The sequence below is a fragment of the Notothenia rossii genome (genome assembly GCF_949606895.1).
Source record: "Notothenia rossii genome assembly, chromosome: 11".
NCBI lineage: Eukaryota > Metazoa > Chordata > Actinopteri > Perciformes > Nototheniidae > Notothenia > Notothenia rossii.
Window position 1 is genome coordinate 59,395,556 of NC_136910.1, and position 18,094 is coordinate 59,413,649.

At 45.2% G+C, this 18,094-nt stretch overlaps 1 protein-coding gene across 7 annotated transcripts in view; it reads left to right on the forward strand.

Annotated features, from left to right (window-relative positions):
• Positions 1–71: 71 nt before the first annotated feature.
• The window catches only part of helq (helicase, POLQ like), a 27,498-nt gene continuing 9,475 nt past the window's right edge, over positions 72–18,094 (forward strand). For 2 of the 7 annotated variants that reach the window (XM_079657528.1, XM_079657529.1), the window contains exons 1-17: positions 72–298; positions 476–669; positions 1,629–1,937; positions 3,044–3,365; positions 4,297–4,475; positions 6,837–7,037; positions 7,977–8,049; positions 8,127–8,224; positions 8,310–8,408; positions 8,813–8,958; positions 9,991–10,230; positions 10,461–10,602; positions 11,094–11,198; positions 11,921–12,116; positions 12,184–12,371; positions 13,302–13,322; positions 13,978–14,076. In XM_079657528.1, the coding sequence (XP_079513654.1) occupies positions 259–298; positions 476–669; positions 1,629–1,937; positions 3,044–3,365; positions 4,297–4,475; positions 6,837–7,037; positions 7,977–8,049; positions 8,127–8,224; positions 8,310–8,408; positions 8,813–8,958; positions 9,991–10,230; positions 10,461–10,602; positions 11,094–11,198; positions 11,921–12,116; positions 12,184–12,371; positions 13,302–13,322; positions 13,978–14,076 (2,652 nt within the window). In that variant the 5' untranslated portion in view covers positions 72–258. Of the gene's footprint in view, positions 299–458; positions 670–1,628; positions 1,938–3,043; positions 3,366–4,296; positions 4,476–6,836; positions 7,038–7,976; positions 8,050–8,126; positions 8,225–8,309; positions 8,409–8,812; positions 8,959–9,990; positions 10,231–10,460; positions 10,603–11,093; positions 11,199–11,920; positions 12,117–12,183; positions 12,372–13,301; positions 13,323–13,977; positions 14,077–18,094 lie in introns of all 7 variants that reach the window. The other 5 variants (XM_079657523.1, XM_079657527.1, XM_079657525.1 and 2 more) reach the window with 5 other exon arrangements.

The window sequence follows — 18,094 nt, forward strand, 5'->3', positions numbered from 1 at the left end:
ATCGATGAATCACTACATTTGGGAACCTATCCCGGTTAGCGCTGCTAGCTCCGACAACCGAAGCCGGAAACGACGCAGGGATTTCTCTCTTGCTCTGACGTTGGATTTGTTCTTCAAAAATTCAAACGTGATTCTCGCGGAGCTGTTGACGTTAAAAACAGAAGCTTCAAGCAATACAAGAAAATGCTTTTTATGCCAGACTTTCTATACGTTTTCACCGGAGTTTGAGGTGATTTAAAGGGTTTTAGGAGACTGTTAATGTCGCAGAAGGAACACATCAGAGAACAAACTGCCAGGAGTAAGAAAACCGCTTTACTAGCTAACATGTAATGGGCTTTAAAGTGCTTTTTTCTTGAGCTAAATATGATCTAATTTAGGTTTGAAGGATTTAATATGTACAGGTGTGTGTTGCAGAGTCTCAGCTGTATTCCTAGTGTAGTTGTTTGTGTTTATTGGAGGTTTTATTGACATGTAGCACCAGCTGTTGTGATGAATTCTGCTGAGAAACGAGACATCAGAATCAAACGGGTCTCGTCCAGGAAGAGATCTCGCGATAGCTCACAGATGACACCTGAGAGGAAGAGAGGATCTGAGAAATGTCCAAAGATCTGCAGGCTGAGCAGCATCATGGCAGAACAACAACAACAGCAACAACAACCTGCTGCAGAGGTAGGACAGGTGAACATCTGGATTATAAGCTTTAAGGGTTATTCATGTTGTTTTCACATCAAAACAATAATTATAATTCTTTGTTTTGTTTTTTAAATGCTGTTGTTGTCTGCATTTTGTAAAATGTGCATGCATTACGTTAAGATGAAGTTTGTATCGTTTTCTTTGTATTGATTCCCAGCTGTTGGTTGTAAAAAAGGATTGATCTAATAGACAGGAGAGCTCTCCTCCACCCTGGTTGTAGAAACATCTACTTCTTATATCCGTTAGAGCAGCTAGCACCAGATTCTAATAACAGCGCCGGTACCGGTGCGCCCTCTCTCTCGCTCCCTCGCTCGCTCTCTCGCTCCCACGCTCGCACTTTGGTGAGCTGCGGGTGCCAGATAAGCCAACATCCCCCACTTTCATCACTTACAGCGCCCACCGTACAGGGCAAATGAAAAGTGTAACCGGGGTGAGAAGGGTGTTACATTTACTTAATTATGAATGTTGTTACATCAAGGCCGAAAATTAGGATGAGCGCCCCCCAGATCTGGAGCCCTAGACGACCGCCTATGCCAAAAATCGTCCCTGCCAGAACATAAAGTGGCAATGTCTCAAGATTTAGCACAAATACACCTTTATTGAACATACAGTAAAACAAATACCACAAATCCACATAACAAACAATAGAAAAAATGATTCTTGTTTTGTTGTTGGGTACCTGGCTGGCGCCCCCTAGCAGCGGCGCGCATATTCCAGCAGCGGTGCTGCACCGCCTTTGTATATACGGGAAACACTGACTACTTGTCTTTAGACTATTGTTGCACTATTTATATTCTATTCTATTTTATTGTATTACTTTGCACTATTGTATCTGTGTTATTGTGTGGCTGTGTTGGAGGAGCCTGTGACCTCATTGATATATCCACACTGTGGCTCTGCACACATGAGGATGAAACCTTGAACCTTGTGTTCAGTTGTTCTGCAGCGACAGCGAGGATCTGTTCGGGGATTACGACAGCCTCCTGCAGGACAGCTCGCTGCTCGACAGACTGGACGACGCTGAGCAGAGCGAGAGGCAGAGAGACGTCCAGAGAGACGTCCAGAGAGACTTCACCAACCTGAGGACGATGACAGATGAAGACGTGCTCACAGACTCCATCCTGGACGCCATGGGAGAGGAAGATCTTCCTCCCAGCATGCAACAGTTCAAGGATCAGGTCCAGGAGACGAGGGTCCGTCTGCAGGGCGGAGATCAGACCTCCACGCCGCTCAGGAACAAAAAGGTGAGATTATACAGAACTATCTTTTATATAAACACAACATGGGTTTAGAATCAGCAATCAGTCGCACATTTTACTGGAGAATATTTAGAAAAATAATTAAGATAAAATGTATATACGAAGAAAAACAGAATATTCAAAGAATATTTTCTAAAAAAGTTGAATTGTAAAAAAATAAGAGCAAAAGTGAAGACATTTTGGAATCAGAAAAAAAAAGATGCATTTTGGAATATTTTCAAAAAAAGTTAAGAATTAAGAATATTTTGAGAATATTTTCAAAAAAAGTTCAAATTTAAATAGACAGAATAATTTGAGAATATTTTCAAAAAAAGTTGAAATGTAAACATTTAAAGGTGACCTATCATGCAAAATGCACCTTTGTACGTCTTTTCTACATGAACATGTGTCCCCGGTGTTCCAGGGAACTCACCAAGTGTCAGAAAACACAACCCTCTCTCTTTTGCTCCATACCCAAATCTCTAAAAAAGGGGCTGCAATGGATCTGATACAGACTGATCCAGATTTGAACACTTCTGTGACGTCACAGAAGTGGCGCTACGGCTATTGAGCCAACTCCATCAATCAGGAGGAGACAGCCACGGACATTGCCGTTGGAAAGCGCTGGAGACGCTGTAGGACATATGCCAGGCCTGTAGGTGGTGCTGTTCTCACAGAATCAGCCCATGATGCAAAGACAGTGTTAAATTGAGTGAAATGAGGAATGGATAAAATGCATGATCTGTTTGGTATTTTGAAAAATGAAAAGTATAAATATGCCTTATATAGGTATGGTCCCACACTATGTTATTCAAATATAGCATGATAGGTCCACTTTAACTAAAAGACAGAATATTTTGAGAATATTTTACAAACAAATTGAAATGTAAAAAAATAAAAGACAGAATATTTTTGAGCAAAAGTGAAGATATTTTGGAATCAGAAAAAAAAAATGTTCTAAAAAAGTTAAGAATTAAGAATATTTTGAGAATCTTTTCAAAAAAAGTTCAAATTTAAATAAAATAATTAAGAATATTTTCCAAATAAATTGAAATGTAAAAGAATAAAAAGAAAAGAAAAAGTTAAGAAATTTGGAGTTTATTTTTTTGCAGACCTCAACCCCTCTGAGGACTAAAGAGGAGAGTAGACCCCCGAGAGGAGGAGGAGGAGGAGGAGGAGGAGGAGGACCATCGTGTAGGAGGAGCGTGGCGGACGCTCTGAAGAAGACGATGCTTTGTAACGCAGCCTCTCCAGCGATGGCGTCTCGCAGCGCAGCGTTAAAGGAGGCCGTCCTCTCGGAGGAAATCTCCGTCGCCATGCAGGCGTTAGAGGAAGTTTCTGAAGAGAAGACCCCCGACCTCGGGCCCTTCTTCGGGCTCCCGTCCAGAGTCAAGGAGCTGATGCTGAGGCTGAAGGGGATCCAGAGCTTATACGGTGAAATGACTGCTACACTTTCTTTGACTAACACCATCAGGAATCCTGCCGTACCAGGTGACCTCCTCTGGTTATCTAATACAAAATGACTAGACTTTGACTAAAACCATCCTTTTTTACTCACAGACAGCGAGACTTAGGGCGACGGCAGGATTTACAAAATGTATGGAAAATAAAATCTAGTAGATCAGCAGTTTCTGATGAATGTATAACTTCAATCTTGGAAAAGACAACATTAATTAACTTGAATTACTCATGAGTTTTTTCTCCATCATTTTTACTTAAATCTTTTTTTTTTTTTTATTCTGCAAATGATATCTGAATGTTTCCCCCCTTAAATTTACCGCCCAGAAAATAAATGAGAAAGTCAGAAAACTTTATTTGTTGTTTATTTTATACATTTCTGACTTTTTATTTTCTTATTTCTTCACTTTATTCTCACAGATTATCCCGTTTTTTTTTATTTTAATCTCAGAAAATATCTATTGCTTTTATGATCAGATAATCGTTGCTTTAAAAATTAAATAAATGAATTGCCTTTAAAATCTGTTGCTCAGTTATTTTCTGTCTCAGAGCGGAAGGAGAAAAATCATCTTTACATTTCCCCAAAAAATAAATCAGAACGTCCGAGAATTTCCATATTTCTGTTGTTTTGTTTCTATTTTTCCCTTTATTCTCACAGATTATGCAGGAAATATCTATTTTTTCCCCTTTTTATAATAATGAGATAAACAGAAATTAATTGCCTTTTTAAATCTGTTGCTAAATAATTTCCTGTTCCTTAAACGTAGTGTGTTGTGTCTCAGAGCCATTTTATAATCCTAGATTGTTTTGCTTTAAAAAGGACTTCAATAGATTGTGATGTATTTTCCGTTGTTGGACTCTTAACACCCCGAAGTATTACTCTAACATATTGTTCTGTGTGTCTCAGAGTGGCAGGAGACGTGTCTGAACCTGCCGTCCGTTCAGCGCAGGAAGAACCTGATCTACTCGCTGCCGACCAGCGGAGGAAAGACTCTGGTGGCCGAGATCCTGATCCTCAGAGAGCTGCTCTGCAGGAAGAAGGACGCTCTGTTCATCCTGCCCTACGTCTCTCTGGTGCAGGAGAAGGTAGGGAGGACAGGAGAAGGGAGGGAGGACAGGAGAAGGTAGGGAGGACAGGAGAAGGGAGGGAGGACAGGAGAAGGGAGGGAGGACAGGAGAAGGGAGGGAGGACACGAGAAGGGAGGGAGGACAGGAGAAGGTAGGGAGGACAGGAGAAGGGAGAGAGGACAGGAGAAGGGAGGGAGGACAGGAGAAGGTAGGGAGGACAGGAGAAGGGAGGGAGGAGAGGAGAAGGGAGGGAGGACAGGAGAAGGGAGGGAGGAGAGGAGAAGGTAGGGAGGACAGGAGAAGGGAGGGAGGACAGGAGAAGGGAGGGAGGACAGGAGAAGGGAGGGAGGACAGGAGAAGGTAGGGAGGACAGGAGAAGGGAGGGAGGACAGGAGAAGGGAGGGAGGACAGGAGAAGGGAGGGAGGACACGAGAAGGGAGGGAGGACAGGAGAAGGTAGGGAGGACAGGAGAAGGGAGAGAGGACAGGAGAAGGGAGGGAGGACAGGAGAAGGTAGGGAGGACAGGAGAAGGGAGGGAGGAGAGGAGAAGGGAGGGAGGACAGGAGAAGGGAGGGAGGAGAGGAGAAGGTAGGGAGGACAGGAGAAGGGAGGGAGGACAGGAGAAGGGAGGGAGGACAGGAGAAGGCAGGAGGACAGGAGAAGGGAGGGAGGACAGGAGAAGGGAGGGAGGAGAGGAGAAGGGAGGGAGGACAGGAGAAGGGAGGGAGGACAGGAGAAGGGAGGGAGGAGAGGAGAAGGTAGGAGGACAGGAGAAGGGAGGGAGGAGAGGAGAAGGGAGGGAGGACAGGAGAAGGTAGGAGGACAGGAGAAGGGAGGGAGGAGAGGAGAAGGGAGGGAGGAGAGGAGAAGGTAGGGAGGACAGGAGAAGGTAGGGAGGACAGGAGAAGGGAGGGAGGACAGGAGAAGGCAGGAGGACAGGAGAAGGGAGGGAGGACAGGAGAAGGGAGGGAGGACAGGAGAAGGGAGGGAGGACAGGAGAAGGGAGGGAGGACAGGAGAAGGTAGGAGGACAGGAGAAGGGAGGGAGGAGAGGAGAAGGGAGGGAGGACAGGAGAAGGTAGGAGGACAGGAGAAGGGAGGGAGGAGAGGAGAAGGGAGGGAGGAGAGGAGAAGGGAGGGAGGACAGGAGAAGGGAGGGAGGAGAGGAGAAGGGAGGGAGGACAGGCGAAGGGAGGGAGGACAGGAGAAGGGAGGGAGGAGAGGAGAAGGTAGGAGGACAGGAGAAGGGAGGGAGGAGAGGAGAAGGTAGGAGGACAGGAGAAGGGAGGAGGACAGGAGAAGGGAGGAGAGGAGAAGGGAGGGAGGACAGGGAGGACCCGAGAAGGGAGGGAGGACAGGAGAAGGGAGGAGTACAGGAGAAGGTAGGGAGGACAGGAGAAGGGAGGGAGGACAGGAGAAGGGAGGGAGGAGAGGAGAAGGGAGGAGGAGAGGAGAAGGGAGGGAGGACAGGATAAGGGAGGGAGGACAGGGGAAGGGAGGAGTACAGGAGAAGGTAGGGAGGACAGGAGAAGGGAGGGAGGAGAGGAGAAGGGAGGAGGAGAGGAGAAGGGAGGAGGAGAGGAGAAGGGAGGGAGGACAGGAGAAGGGAGCATCAAGAGGTGCAGAACAAACACTGTTGTAGAAAAAGTTTGCATATAAGTGTCATGAAAAAAGATAAATATGTAAAAGAATATAATAATTAAAGAATAGGAAGACGGTACATTTGGAAATATAAAAAAACTCTAAATAAGTAATAAATATATTAATACATTATATTAAATAATAACAAAAACATCGAGATGTTAACGTTTAAAATTAATAAATGTGGTAAAAATAATGACTAAAATGTATAATTAATTGAAACTCTTAAGATTTTCTAATTTAATAAGAAAATTATAATTACATGTGGAAAAATAAAAGAAGAAATAAAAACAAGAATAATAAATAAGTTAACATAAAAAAAAAAATCTGAAATATAATTTAATTATATAATTAAACATTTTTAGTTAAATATCGAATTTAAATTACATAAAACATGATATAAGTAAATGTTGAAAATGTAAAGAGGAATACAAAAAAAATGTTGAAGTAAATTAAAAATAAATATCCATGAAAAAAAGAAAGAAAATGTAAGTCGACTTTAAGCCAAGGACACCAAAAGTGCTGATTCCAGAGTTGAAGGCTCTTCCCTGCATTTCTCCATTGACTCCATCTGGAGCATCACACGGTGTCATCTGCACAGAAACGTTTGTTACCGTTTGGTAGAAATGACGATATTGCAGTAAATAGGAGAGGACCAGGATTAGAGCCCTGTGGGACGCCTTTCCTCTAAAGCCCTCTCTTTCCTCCCTCTGTGACCTCCTTCCCGTCTCCTCTGAAGGTGCGGGGGTTGGCAAGCTTCGGCGTGGAGCTGGACTTCCTGGTGGAGGAGTACGCCGGCAGTAAAGGAAGGTTCCCCCCCGTAAAGAGGAAAGACAGGAGGTCTCTTTACGTCGCGACGATAGAAAAAGCCCACAGCCTCGTGAACTCGCTGATCGAGAACCAGAGGATCGACGACCTGGGGCTGGTGGTGGTGGACGAGGTGGGGAGGAAGGGTTTTTTTTACGTTAATAATCCACTTAGTTTCAGAAAATATTGTGTGATTTCCCCCTAAATGAATATTTCTCCTAAATCAACGACTTCAACATAAAAAATATCAATATTTTTTTTATCATAAATGTAATCTTAAATCTCAGTTTTTACAAAATCTTTTCAACTTTTTTTCTCAGATATTATCAAAGGTTGTTGCTAGTACATCTGTGAGTTTATTTTTCGTTAATATTCCACTTTTTTTCCGAAAATATCGGGTGTAATTTCCCACCAGATTCACGACTTTAATCTCAAAATGTCCTTGTTTTTTTTAATTAATTAATTACAGATGAGAAATCTTAAATTTGACAATTTGTATCTAGAGCAGCGGTTCTCAAACTGTGGTTCAAGGACCATCTGAAAAAGCTAAATAAAATCCACTTTTTATTATCAACGATTTTCGGAGACCACCTCATATGTGGCCTGCGACGTGGTAGAGGGAGAGAAGCAGCGCTCTCTGATTATTTACAATGACGTAGCTCAAGCAACGCAGACAGACACCGGTCACACGTGCGACAAAAATCATATAGGCTTTAATTTACTTTTGATTTTCTATAATTAACTATAAAAAAATATCGGCGTTTTAACACTACGTTTATATATGTACTTATTTATACGGTTAGCATATGAGGTGGTCCGCATAAACAAAAGGTTTGAGAACCCCTGATCTAGAACATTATCCAATTTGTCTTTATATTGTTTTCTAGTAAAATTGTGATTTATGTCCCTAAAATGTCCCTTTTTTATTCTGAAAAGATATCTACACGTTTCCTCAAAATGTACCACTTTAATCTCAGAGAATCCTATTTGTTTTTCTTAATTAATTTACAACATTTACTTATTCTGTTCTCCAAATGCACCGCCCTACCTATGCTTCCTCTGTGTGTTGCAGCTTCACATGTTGGGCGACGGCAGCAGAGGAGCCATCATTGAGATGACGCTCGCTAAAGTTCTCTACACGGCCAGTAAGAGACGCTTTGATCTTCCTTATTAAACCTTTAAAAAGCTTTTAATTAACCGTCTTTATGTTTTTATTCTCCAGAATCCACTCAGATTATCGGGATGAGCGCCACGCTGGGAAACATTAAAGACCTGCAGACCTTTTTAAGAGCGGAGAACTACAGCAATGACTTCCGGCCTGTAAGAGGTTTACTGTTAAATACTGATTTGAATGAGTGTACCACCAACAGGTGTTTAATGAAGCCATGGTGCGTGGTGTGTTCAGGTGCAGCTGAAGGAGTACGTTAAACTGCAAGACACCATCTATGAAGTGGACCCAAAGGAGGAAGACTGCTTCAAATTCTCTCGTCTCCTCAACTTCAAGGTATGGACAATATTCACATACTGTTTTAGTTTTTATTTGATGCTTTTATTTTGAAACTCCGTCAGTACATATTGTTGATGCTTTTATTTTGAAACTCCGTCAGAACATATTGTTGATGCTTTTATTTTGAAACTCCGTCAGTACATATTGTTGATGCTTTTATTTTGAAACTCCGTCAGAACATATTGTTGATGCTTTTATTTTGAAACTCCGTCAGTACATATTGTTGATGCTTTTATTTTGAAACTCCGTCAGAACATATTGTTGATGCTTTTATTTTGAAACTCCGTCAGAACATATTGTTGATGCTTTTATTTTGAAACTCCGTCAGAACATATTGTTGATGCTTTTATTTTGAAACTCCGTCAGAACATATTGTTGATGCTTTTATTTTGAAACTCCAGTACTCCAGCTCCATGCAGAAGCTGGACCCGGACCACATCATCGCCATGGTGACCGAAGTCATCCCAAAACACTCCTGTCTGGTTTTCTGCCCCACGAAGAAGAACTGTGAGAACGTGGGAGGGCTGATCTGCAGATACCTCAGGAAGTGAGTGGTTACATTCAATATTGCAAACACATCAATACCTGATCAATACCTCAGGAAGTGAGTGGGTGTATCTATTTATTATTATTTAAAGGTGGGGTAGGTAAGTTTGAGAAACCGGCTCGAGACACACTTTTTGTTATATTCCATGGAATGCTCTCAACATCCCGATAGCAATGAATATCTGAAGTGCTTTGACAATAAATCCATAATAAATATCATCTCTGGAAGCCGTAGTTCTGTAAAAAGCACGACCAATCATCTGAGCCGGCTAAAGTAACTGGATGGCCTACCTGCCTGTCAGCCTTCCATCTGTGCACAAACTGATCTCGTGCCCTCATTGGTCATGAAGCAGTTCGTGTGTGTTGGAGGAGGGGCTCTGTGAGGAAGTGGCAGATTTGTTCCGGCTGTGTATTTTCTAATTCTAGCGCACACGAGCCGGTTTCTCCAAACTGACCTACCCCACCTTTAACACATTGTTATTATTTACATTTTTATAGTTATTTTATTAATTAATTTATATTTAAAATATGTATTATTTATAACCTTTTGTGATGTATATGTATAAAGAGAGAGAGTGAGTGAGGGGTGACGATACCTCCGAGGGCGAGTGACGTGACTTTGAAAATATGCAAAAAATGTAATATGTACAAAAAAAAAAAATTATATTAATGCAAAAAGTACGAATGTACAATAAAAAAAAATCAAGGTAAAATATAAAAAAAGAAAATAGAATACAAATATTTATATAAAGCATAAAAAGGAAGAAAAAAGTGCAATAAAGAAATAAAATAGAATAAAAGCTATTATTTATACATTTTACAGAATCAAAATCCCCTCTGATTGGTTCCCCCTCCTCCCTGATTGGTTCCCCCTCCTCCCTGATTGCTTCCCCCTCCTCCCTGATTGCTTCCTCCTCCTCCCTGATTGCTTCCCCCTCCTCCCTGATTGCTTCCCCCTCCTCCCTGATTGCTTCCTCCTCCCTGATTGCTTCCCCCTCCTCTCTAATTGCCTCCTCTGTGATTGGCTCCTCAGGGACTTCCTGCTCCTCCACGAGCAGCAGAAGCTCCTCCTCCTCTCCCAGCTGAAGGAATGTGGGCGGGGCTCCGTGTGTCCGGTGCTCAGCAGGACGGTTCCTTACGGAGTGGCCTATCATCACAGCGGGCTGACGGGGGAGGAGAGGAGGCTGCTGGAGGAGGCGTACACCTGTGGGACGCTCTGCCTCCTCACCTGCACCTCCACGCTCGCTGCAGGGGTCAACCTGCCTGCTCGCAGGTCAGCAAAAACAACAACAACAACAACAACAGCAACAGCATAATAACTTCATAATCACATAGAAATAAAAGCATTGCTGTTTTTTAGACAAGATACTTTCATCTGATAACACCATGCTTTTATTCTGAAATGTTCTCAGGACGGTGTTGTGTGAAATGTCCCTTAAATCAGTGTAAATGCTGAGTCTCGTTCTTTCTCTCATGATACGATGGTGCCCCCCCCCCCCTCAGAGTGATCCTGCGCTCCCCCTACCTGGCAGCAGACTTCCTGAAGAGGAGTCAGTACAAACAGATGGTGGGCCGGGCGGGGCGGGCGGGCATCGACAGCCAAGGAGAGAGCATCCTCATCCTGCAGGAGAAAGACCGGCTCACGGTAACTTTAGCTTTACTGTATATCTAAACTACAACTCCCAGGGTGCATTTCAGCAGGAATCACCCAATCACAGCGCTCCATCTGCTCCACTTGAGGCAGGAGGAAGATCACACTGACAGTGACATCTGAAGAATACATGATATACCTCTGACTGTCTTCTTCCCAATTACAGGAGCAGCTAAGGCTCATGGGTAATGTAGTTTATAGTGCTGTGTATCAAATTGACATCATATATCACATTAAAAAGCACACAGGTTTCGCAGAGACTGACAGAGATGGACACGTGTGTGCCAGGAGGTATTTCTGCTTCCTTTGTAACCAGTTATTGAATCACATTCATTTGAGGTCATAAGCAAACCAGATCCCACAGTCTAACACTGGATGGAGTAAAGTTGGACTGTTAAATAGTTTCTATTCTAAAGGAGCATTCAAATAAATATTTAAAAGGGTTGAGTACTTCCTGTCTTCACCTTGTTTGTGTCTGTTGTCAGGCTCAGACTCTGGTGAGCGCCCCGATGGAGAAGTGCTTCAGTAACCTGCTGCTGGACGAGGGGAAAGGCCTGCGGAGCCTCATCCTGTCGCTCATCGGACTCAATGTGAGCCTCTCTCTTTACTACACCCTCACAGTGATATTACTTTATGGCCCAATTCCAAACCGCCCCCTAAACACTACTCCTCCGTCCTCGCTGAGGGTCCGCCACATTAAGGGCTGTTCCAAACCAAGGAGTGTGGAGTGGGTTATCAAGCCCTCCAGCTGAGAGCCTGCATCACCTGACTCCACCTGACCTGTCCGTCAGGGAACACGCTGCTTACAGATAGTTCCTGCAAACATCCACTGATAAACTGCTCCAAACAAGATTTCATATCGTCATACAGATGTTAACAACTTCATGTTACCTCGTATTGTTTTGAACTCAGGCTCATATACCTGTGTTTGTCTAGAAAACGTTAATTTTGTGCATTTAATTGTAAAGTTGTGTATATTTACCAAGCAGCTTCTAAACATCAGATTTAAAACAAAACGTGGTTTACAAAAAATAAGATGTTTTGGTTTTATTCTTTAGATTTATAATCCAGGAGATGCTGATTTGAAGTGTGTGTGTGTGTGTGTGTGTGTGTGTGTGTGTGTGTGTGTGTGTGTGTGTGTGTGTGTGTGTGTGTGTGTGTGTGTGTGTGTGTGTGTGTGTGTGTGTGTGTGTGTGTGTGTGTGTGTGTGTGTGTGTGTGTGTGTGTGTGTGTGTGTGTGTGTGTGTGTGTGTGTGTGTGTGTGTGTGTGTGTGTGTGTGTGTGTGTGTGTGTGTGTGTGTGTGTGTGGCAGATCACCTGGTGTGTGCAGCAGCTGCAGGACTTCCTGCGCTGCACGCTGCTCTCCGTGCAGGAGGAGCATCTGTGTGTGCAGACCAGCCTGAAGGAGGCGCTGCAGCTCAGCCTCAACTTCCTGCAGGAGAACCAGCTGATCATCAGAGAGGGAGAAACTCTGAGCGTCACCCGGCTGGGGAAGGCCACCTATAAAGGTACAACGTCAGTGTGTGTGTGTGTGTGTGTCAGTGTGTATAATCTGTGTGTGTGTGTGTGTGTCAGTGTGTATAATCTGTGTGTGTATCTCCTCAGGCTCAGTGGACCTTCTCTACAGCAGCGTTCTCTACAAAGACCTCTCTAAAGGTCTGGAGGGTCTGATGCTCAACAGCTTCCTGCACCTGCTGTACCTGGTGACTCCCTACACCATGATCCACCAGGTCAAGCCTGACTGGATGCTCTACTACACACAGGTACACACACACACACACACACACACACACACACACACACACACACACACACACACACACACACACACACACAGGTACACACACACACACACACACACACGTACACACACACACACACACACACACACACACACACACACACACACACACAGGTACACACACACACACACACACACACACACACACACACACACACACACACACACACACACACACACACACACACACACACACACACACACAGGTACACAGGTACTCACTCACTCACTCACTCACTCACTCACTCACTCACTCACTCACACACACACACACACACACAGGCGCACACACACACACACACACACACACACACTGCAGCAGGGGTGTCAAAGGCTTCATTTGATGTGGCCCCACAAGAGCTCTGAAAGATTAAATGCGTTTATTATACAGTTAAATTCCGTTTTAAAGAAGCACGTTGTCCATGAACTACATGTCCCACAATGCATCTCGTTTTGTGACACTGAAGAGATTTTCAGTTATTTGCCCTAGACTTCTGCTTTCAGACGTAGTTAATTATGAAGTTATTACCCTCTCCCATAATAATCCAATCATGTAATATAATATATTTATATATGTTTATTTATATAGTTTTAAAGTTACAACCGGCCCTTTGAGTTCAACCATAATGATGATGAGGCCCACCATGAAATTGAGTTTGACACCCCTGTGTGTGTGTGTGTGTGTGTGTGTGTGTGTGTGTGTGTGTGTGTGTGTGTGTGTGTGTGTGTGTGTGTGTGTGTGTGTGTGTGTGTGTGTGTGTGTGTGTGTGTGTGTGTGTGTGTGTGTGTGTGTGTGTGTGTGTGTGTGTGTGTGTGTGTGTGTGTGTGTGTGTGTGTGTGTGTGTGTGTGTGTGTGTGTGTGTGTGTGTGTGTGTGTGTGTGTCCGCTGCAGCATCAGTGTGTGATACATCAGGTGTGTGTGTGTGTGTGTGTGTGTTCCCGCTGCAGCATCAGTGTGTGATACATCAGATGTGTGTGTTCCTGCTGCAGCGTGTGTGTGTGTGTGTGTGTGTGTGTGTGTTCCTGCTGCAGCATCAGTGTGTGTGATACATCAGGTGTGTGTGTTCCTGCTGCAGCATCAGTGTGTGTGATACATCAGGTGTGTGTGTTCCCGTTGCAGCATCAGTGTGTGTGATACATCAGGTGTGTGTGTTCCTGCTGCAGCATCAGTGTGTGTGTGTTCCTGCTGCAGCATCAGTGTGTGTGTGTTCCTGCTGCAGCATCAGTGTGTGTGATACATCAGGTGTGTGTGTTCCTGCTGCAGCATCAGTGTGTGTGTGTTCCTGCTGCAGCATCAGTGTGTGATACGTCAGGTGTGTGTGTTCCTGCTGCAGCATCAGTGTGTGTGTGTTCCTGCTGCAGCATCAGTGTGTGTGTGTTCCTGCTGCAGCATCAGTGTGTGTGTGTTCCTGCTGCAGCATCAGTGTGTGATACGTCAGGTGTGTGTGTTCCTGCTGCAGCATCAGTGTGTGTGTGTTCCTGCTGCAGCATCAGTGTGTGTGATACATCAGGTGTGTGTGTTCCCGCTGCAGCATCAGTGTGTGATACGTCAGGTGTGTGTGTTGCAGTTCACTCTGCTGTCTGCAGCCGAGCAGAAGATGTCGGCGGCGGTCGGCGTGCCGGAGAGCTTCGTGGCCAGGAGGGCTGCGGGACAGACGGTCAGGAAGGTGAGGAGCTGCAACACGGAGAGAACAGGCTGGGGCCCTTTCTCATTTCACTCACTCCCCTCCTCGACTCCCCTCCTCGACTCCCCTCCTCGACTCCTATCCTCGTGTCTTAGTCCCGCCCACAGGAGATGCGAGCGAAGGAGTCGAGGAGGGGAACTGAGGAGGGGAACCGAGGAGAGAGGAGGGGAAGCAGCAGGCGGTTAGAGAAATGAGAACTCCTCTCCTCTGAGCGGTCATTTTAAAGAGACGTCCATTAATGATGACAGGAGGCACAGCAGCTCTCTGTCTGATGGACAGATGTGTTCATGACCACTTAGACATTTACTTTGATTCATTCATAGTGCGGTATAATGAGACAATGACAGGCTACACACACACACACACACACACACACACACACACACACACACACACACACACACACACACACACACACACACACACACACACACACACACACACACACACACACACACATATATATATTGTATGAATATATACACTTTCAGAATCAAACAGAGCACTCTCATAATAACGTAACACTATCAGAGACTGGATATATCCCCCCCCCCCCCCCCCTCTCTGATCGCTACAATGAGGGAAATAAATTACGGGCCAAAAGTTTTATTTAGTAGTATTTAATAAAAGTATTAAAAGTAAGCAGAGGACACCAAACCAACTGAGACCTGTCTGTCCGCCGCATCTACGCACTGTACCACACACACACCTACACACTGTACCACACACACACCTATACACTGTACCACACACACACCTACACACTGTACCACACACACACCTACACACTTTACCACACACACACCTACACACTGTACCACACACACCTACACACTGTACAACACACACCTACACACTGTACCACACACACACCTACACACTGTACCACACACACACCTACACACTGTACCACACACACACCTACACACTGTACAACACACACCTACACACTGTACCACACACACACCTACACACTGTACCACACACACACCTACACACTGTACCACACACACCTACACACTGTACCACACACACCTACACACACCTACACACTGTACCACACACACCTACACACACCTACACACTGTACCACACACACCTACACACTGTACCACACACACCTACACACTGTACCACACACACACCACACACACCTACACACTGTACCACACACACCTACACACTGTACCACACACACCTACACACTGTACCACACACACACCTACACACTGTACCACACACACCTACACACTGTACCACACACACACCTACACACTGTACCACACACACCTACACACTGTACCACACACACCTACACACTGTACCACACACACCTACACACTGTACCACCTACACACTGTACCACACACACCTACACACTGTACCACACACACCTACACACTGTACCACACACACCTACACACTGTACCACACACACCTACACACTGTACCACCTACACACTGTACCACACACACCTACACACTGTACCACACACACCTACACACTGTACCACACACACCTACACACTGTACCACACACACACACACTGTACCACACACACCTACACACTGTACCACACACACACACACTGTACCACACACACCTACACACTGTACCACACACACCTACACACTGTACCACACACACCTACACACTGTACCACACACACACACCTACACACTGTACCACACACACCTACACACTGTACCACACACACCTACACACTGTACCACACACACCTACACACTGTACCACACACACCTACACACTGTACCACACACACACCTACACACTGTACCACACACACCTACACACTGTACCACACACATCTACACACTGTACCATACACACACACACCTACACACTGTACCACACACACCTACACACTGTACCACACACACCTACACACTGTACCATACACACCTACACACTGTACCACACACACCTACACACTGTACCACACACACCTACACACTGTACCACACACACCTACACACTGTACCACACACACCTACACACTGTACCACACACACACCTACACACTGAACCACACACACCTACACACTGTACCACACACACCTACACACTGTACCACACACACCTACACACTGTACCACACACACACCTACACACTGAACCACACACACCTACACACTGTACCACACACATCTACACACTGTACCATACACACACACACCTACACACTGTACCACACACACCTACACACTGTACCATACACACACACACCTACACACTGTAACACACACACCTACACACTGTACCACACACACACCTACACACTGTAACACACACACCTACACACTGTACCACACACACACAACTACACACTGTAACACACCTACACACTGTAACACACACACACCTACACACTGTACCACACACACCTACACACTGTACCACACACACACCTACACACTGTAACACACACACCTACACACTGTACCACACACACCTACACACTGTACCACACACACCTACACACTGTACCACACACACCTACACACTGTACCACACACACACCTACACACTGTACCACACACACACCTACACACTGTAACACACACACCTACACACTGTACCACACACACACCTACACACTGTACCACACACACCTACACACTGTACCACACACACACCTACACACTGTAACACACACACCTACACACTGTACCACACACACACCTACACACTGTAACACACACACCTACACACTGTACCACACACACCTACACACTGTACCACACACACCTACACACTGTACCACACACACCTACACACTGTAACACACACACACCTACACACTGTACCACACACACACCTACACACTGTAACACACACACCTACACACTGTACCACACACACACCTACACACTGTAACACACACACCTACACACTGTACCACACACACCTACACACTGTACCACACACACCTACACACTGTACCACACACACACCTACACACTGTACCACACACACACCTACACACTGTAACACACACACCTACACACTGTACCACACACACCTACACACTGTACCACACACACACCTACACACTGTAACACACACACCTACACACTGTACCACACACACACCTACACACTGTAACACACACACCTACACACTGTACCACACACACCTACACACTGTACCACACACACACCTACACACTGTACCACACACACACCTACACACTGTAACACACACACCTACACACTGTACCACACACACCTACACACTGTACCACACACACCTACACACTGTACCACACACACCTACACACTGTACCACACACACACACCTACACACTGTACCACACACACCTACACACTGTACCACACACACCTACACACTGTACCACACACACCTACACACTGTACCACACACACCTACACACTGTACCACACACACACCTACACACTGTACCACACACACCTACACACTGTACCACACACATCTACACACTGTACCATACACACACACACCTACACACTGTACCACACACACCTACACACTGTACCATACACACCTACACACTGTACCACACACACCTACACACTGTACCACACACACCTACACACTGTACCACACACACCTACACACTGTACCACACACACCTACACACTGTACCACACACACACCTACACACTGAACCACACACACCTACACACTGTACCACACACACCTACACACTGTACCACACACACCTACACACTGTACCACACACACACCTACACACTGAACCACACACACCTACACACTGTACCACACACATCTACACACTGTACCATACACACACACACCTACACACTGTACCACACACACCTACACACTGTACCATACACACACACACCTACACACTGTAACACACACACCTACACACTGTACCACACACACACCTACACACTGTAACACACACACCTACACACTGTACCACACACACACAACTACACACTGTAACACACCTACACACTGTAACAC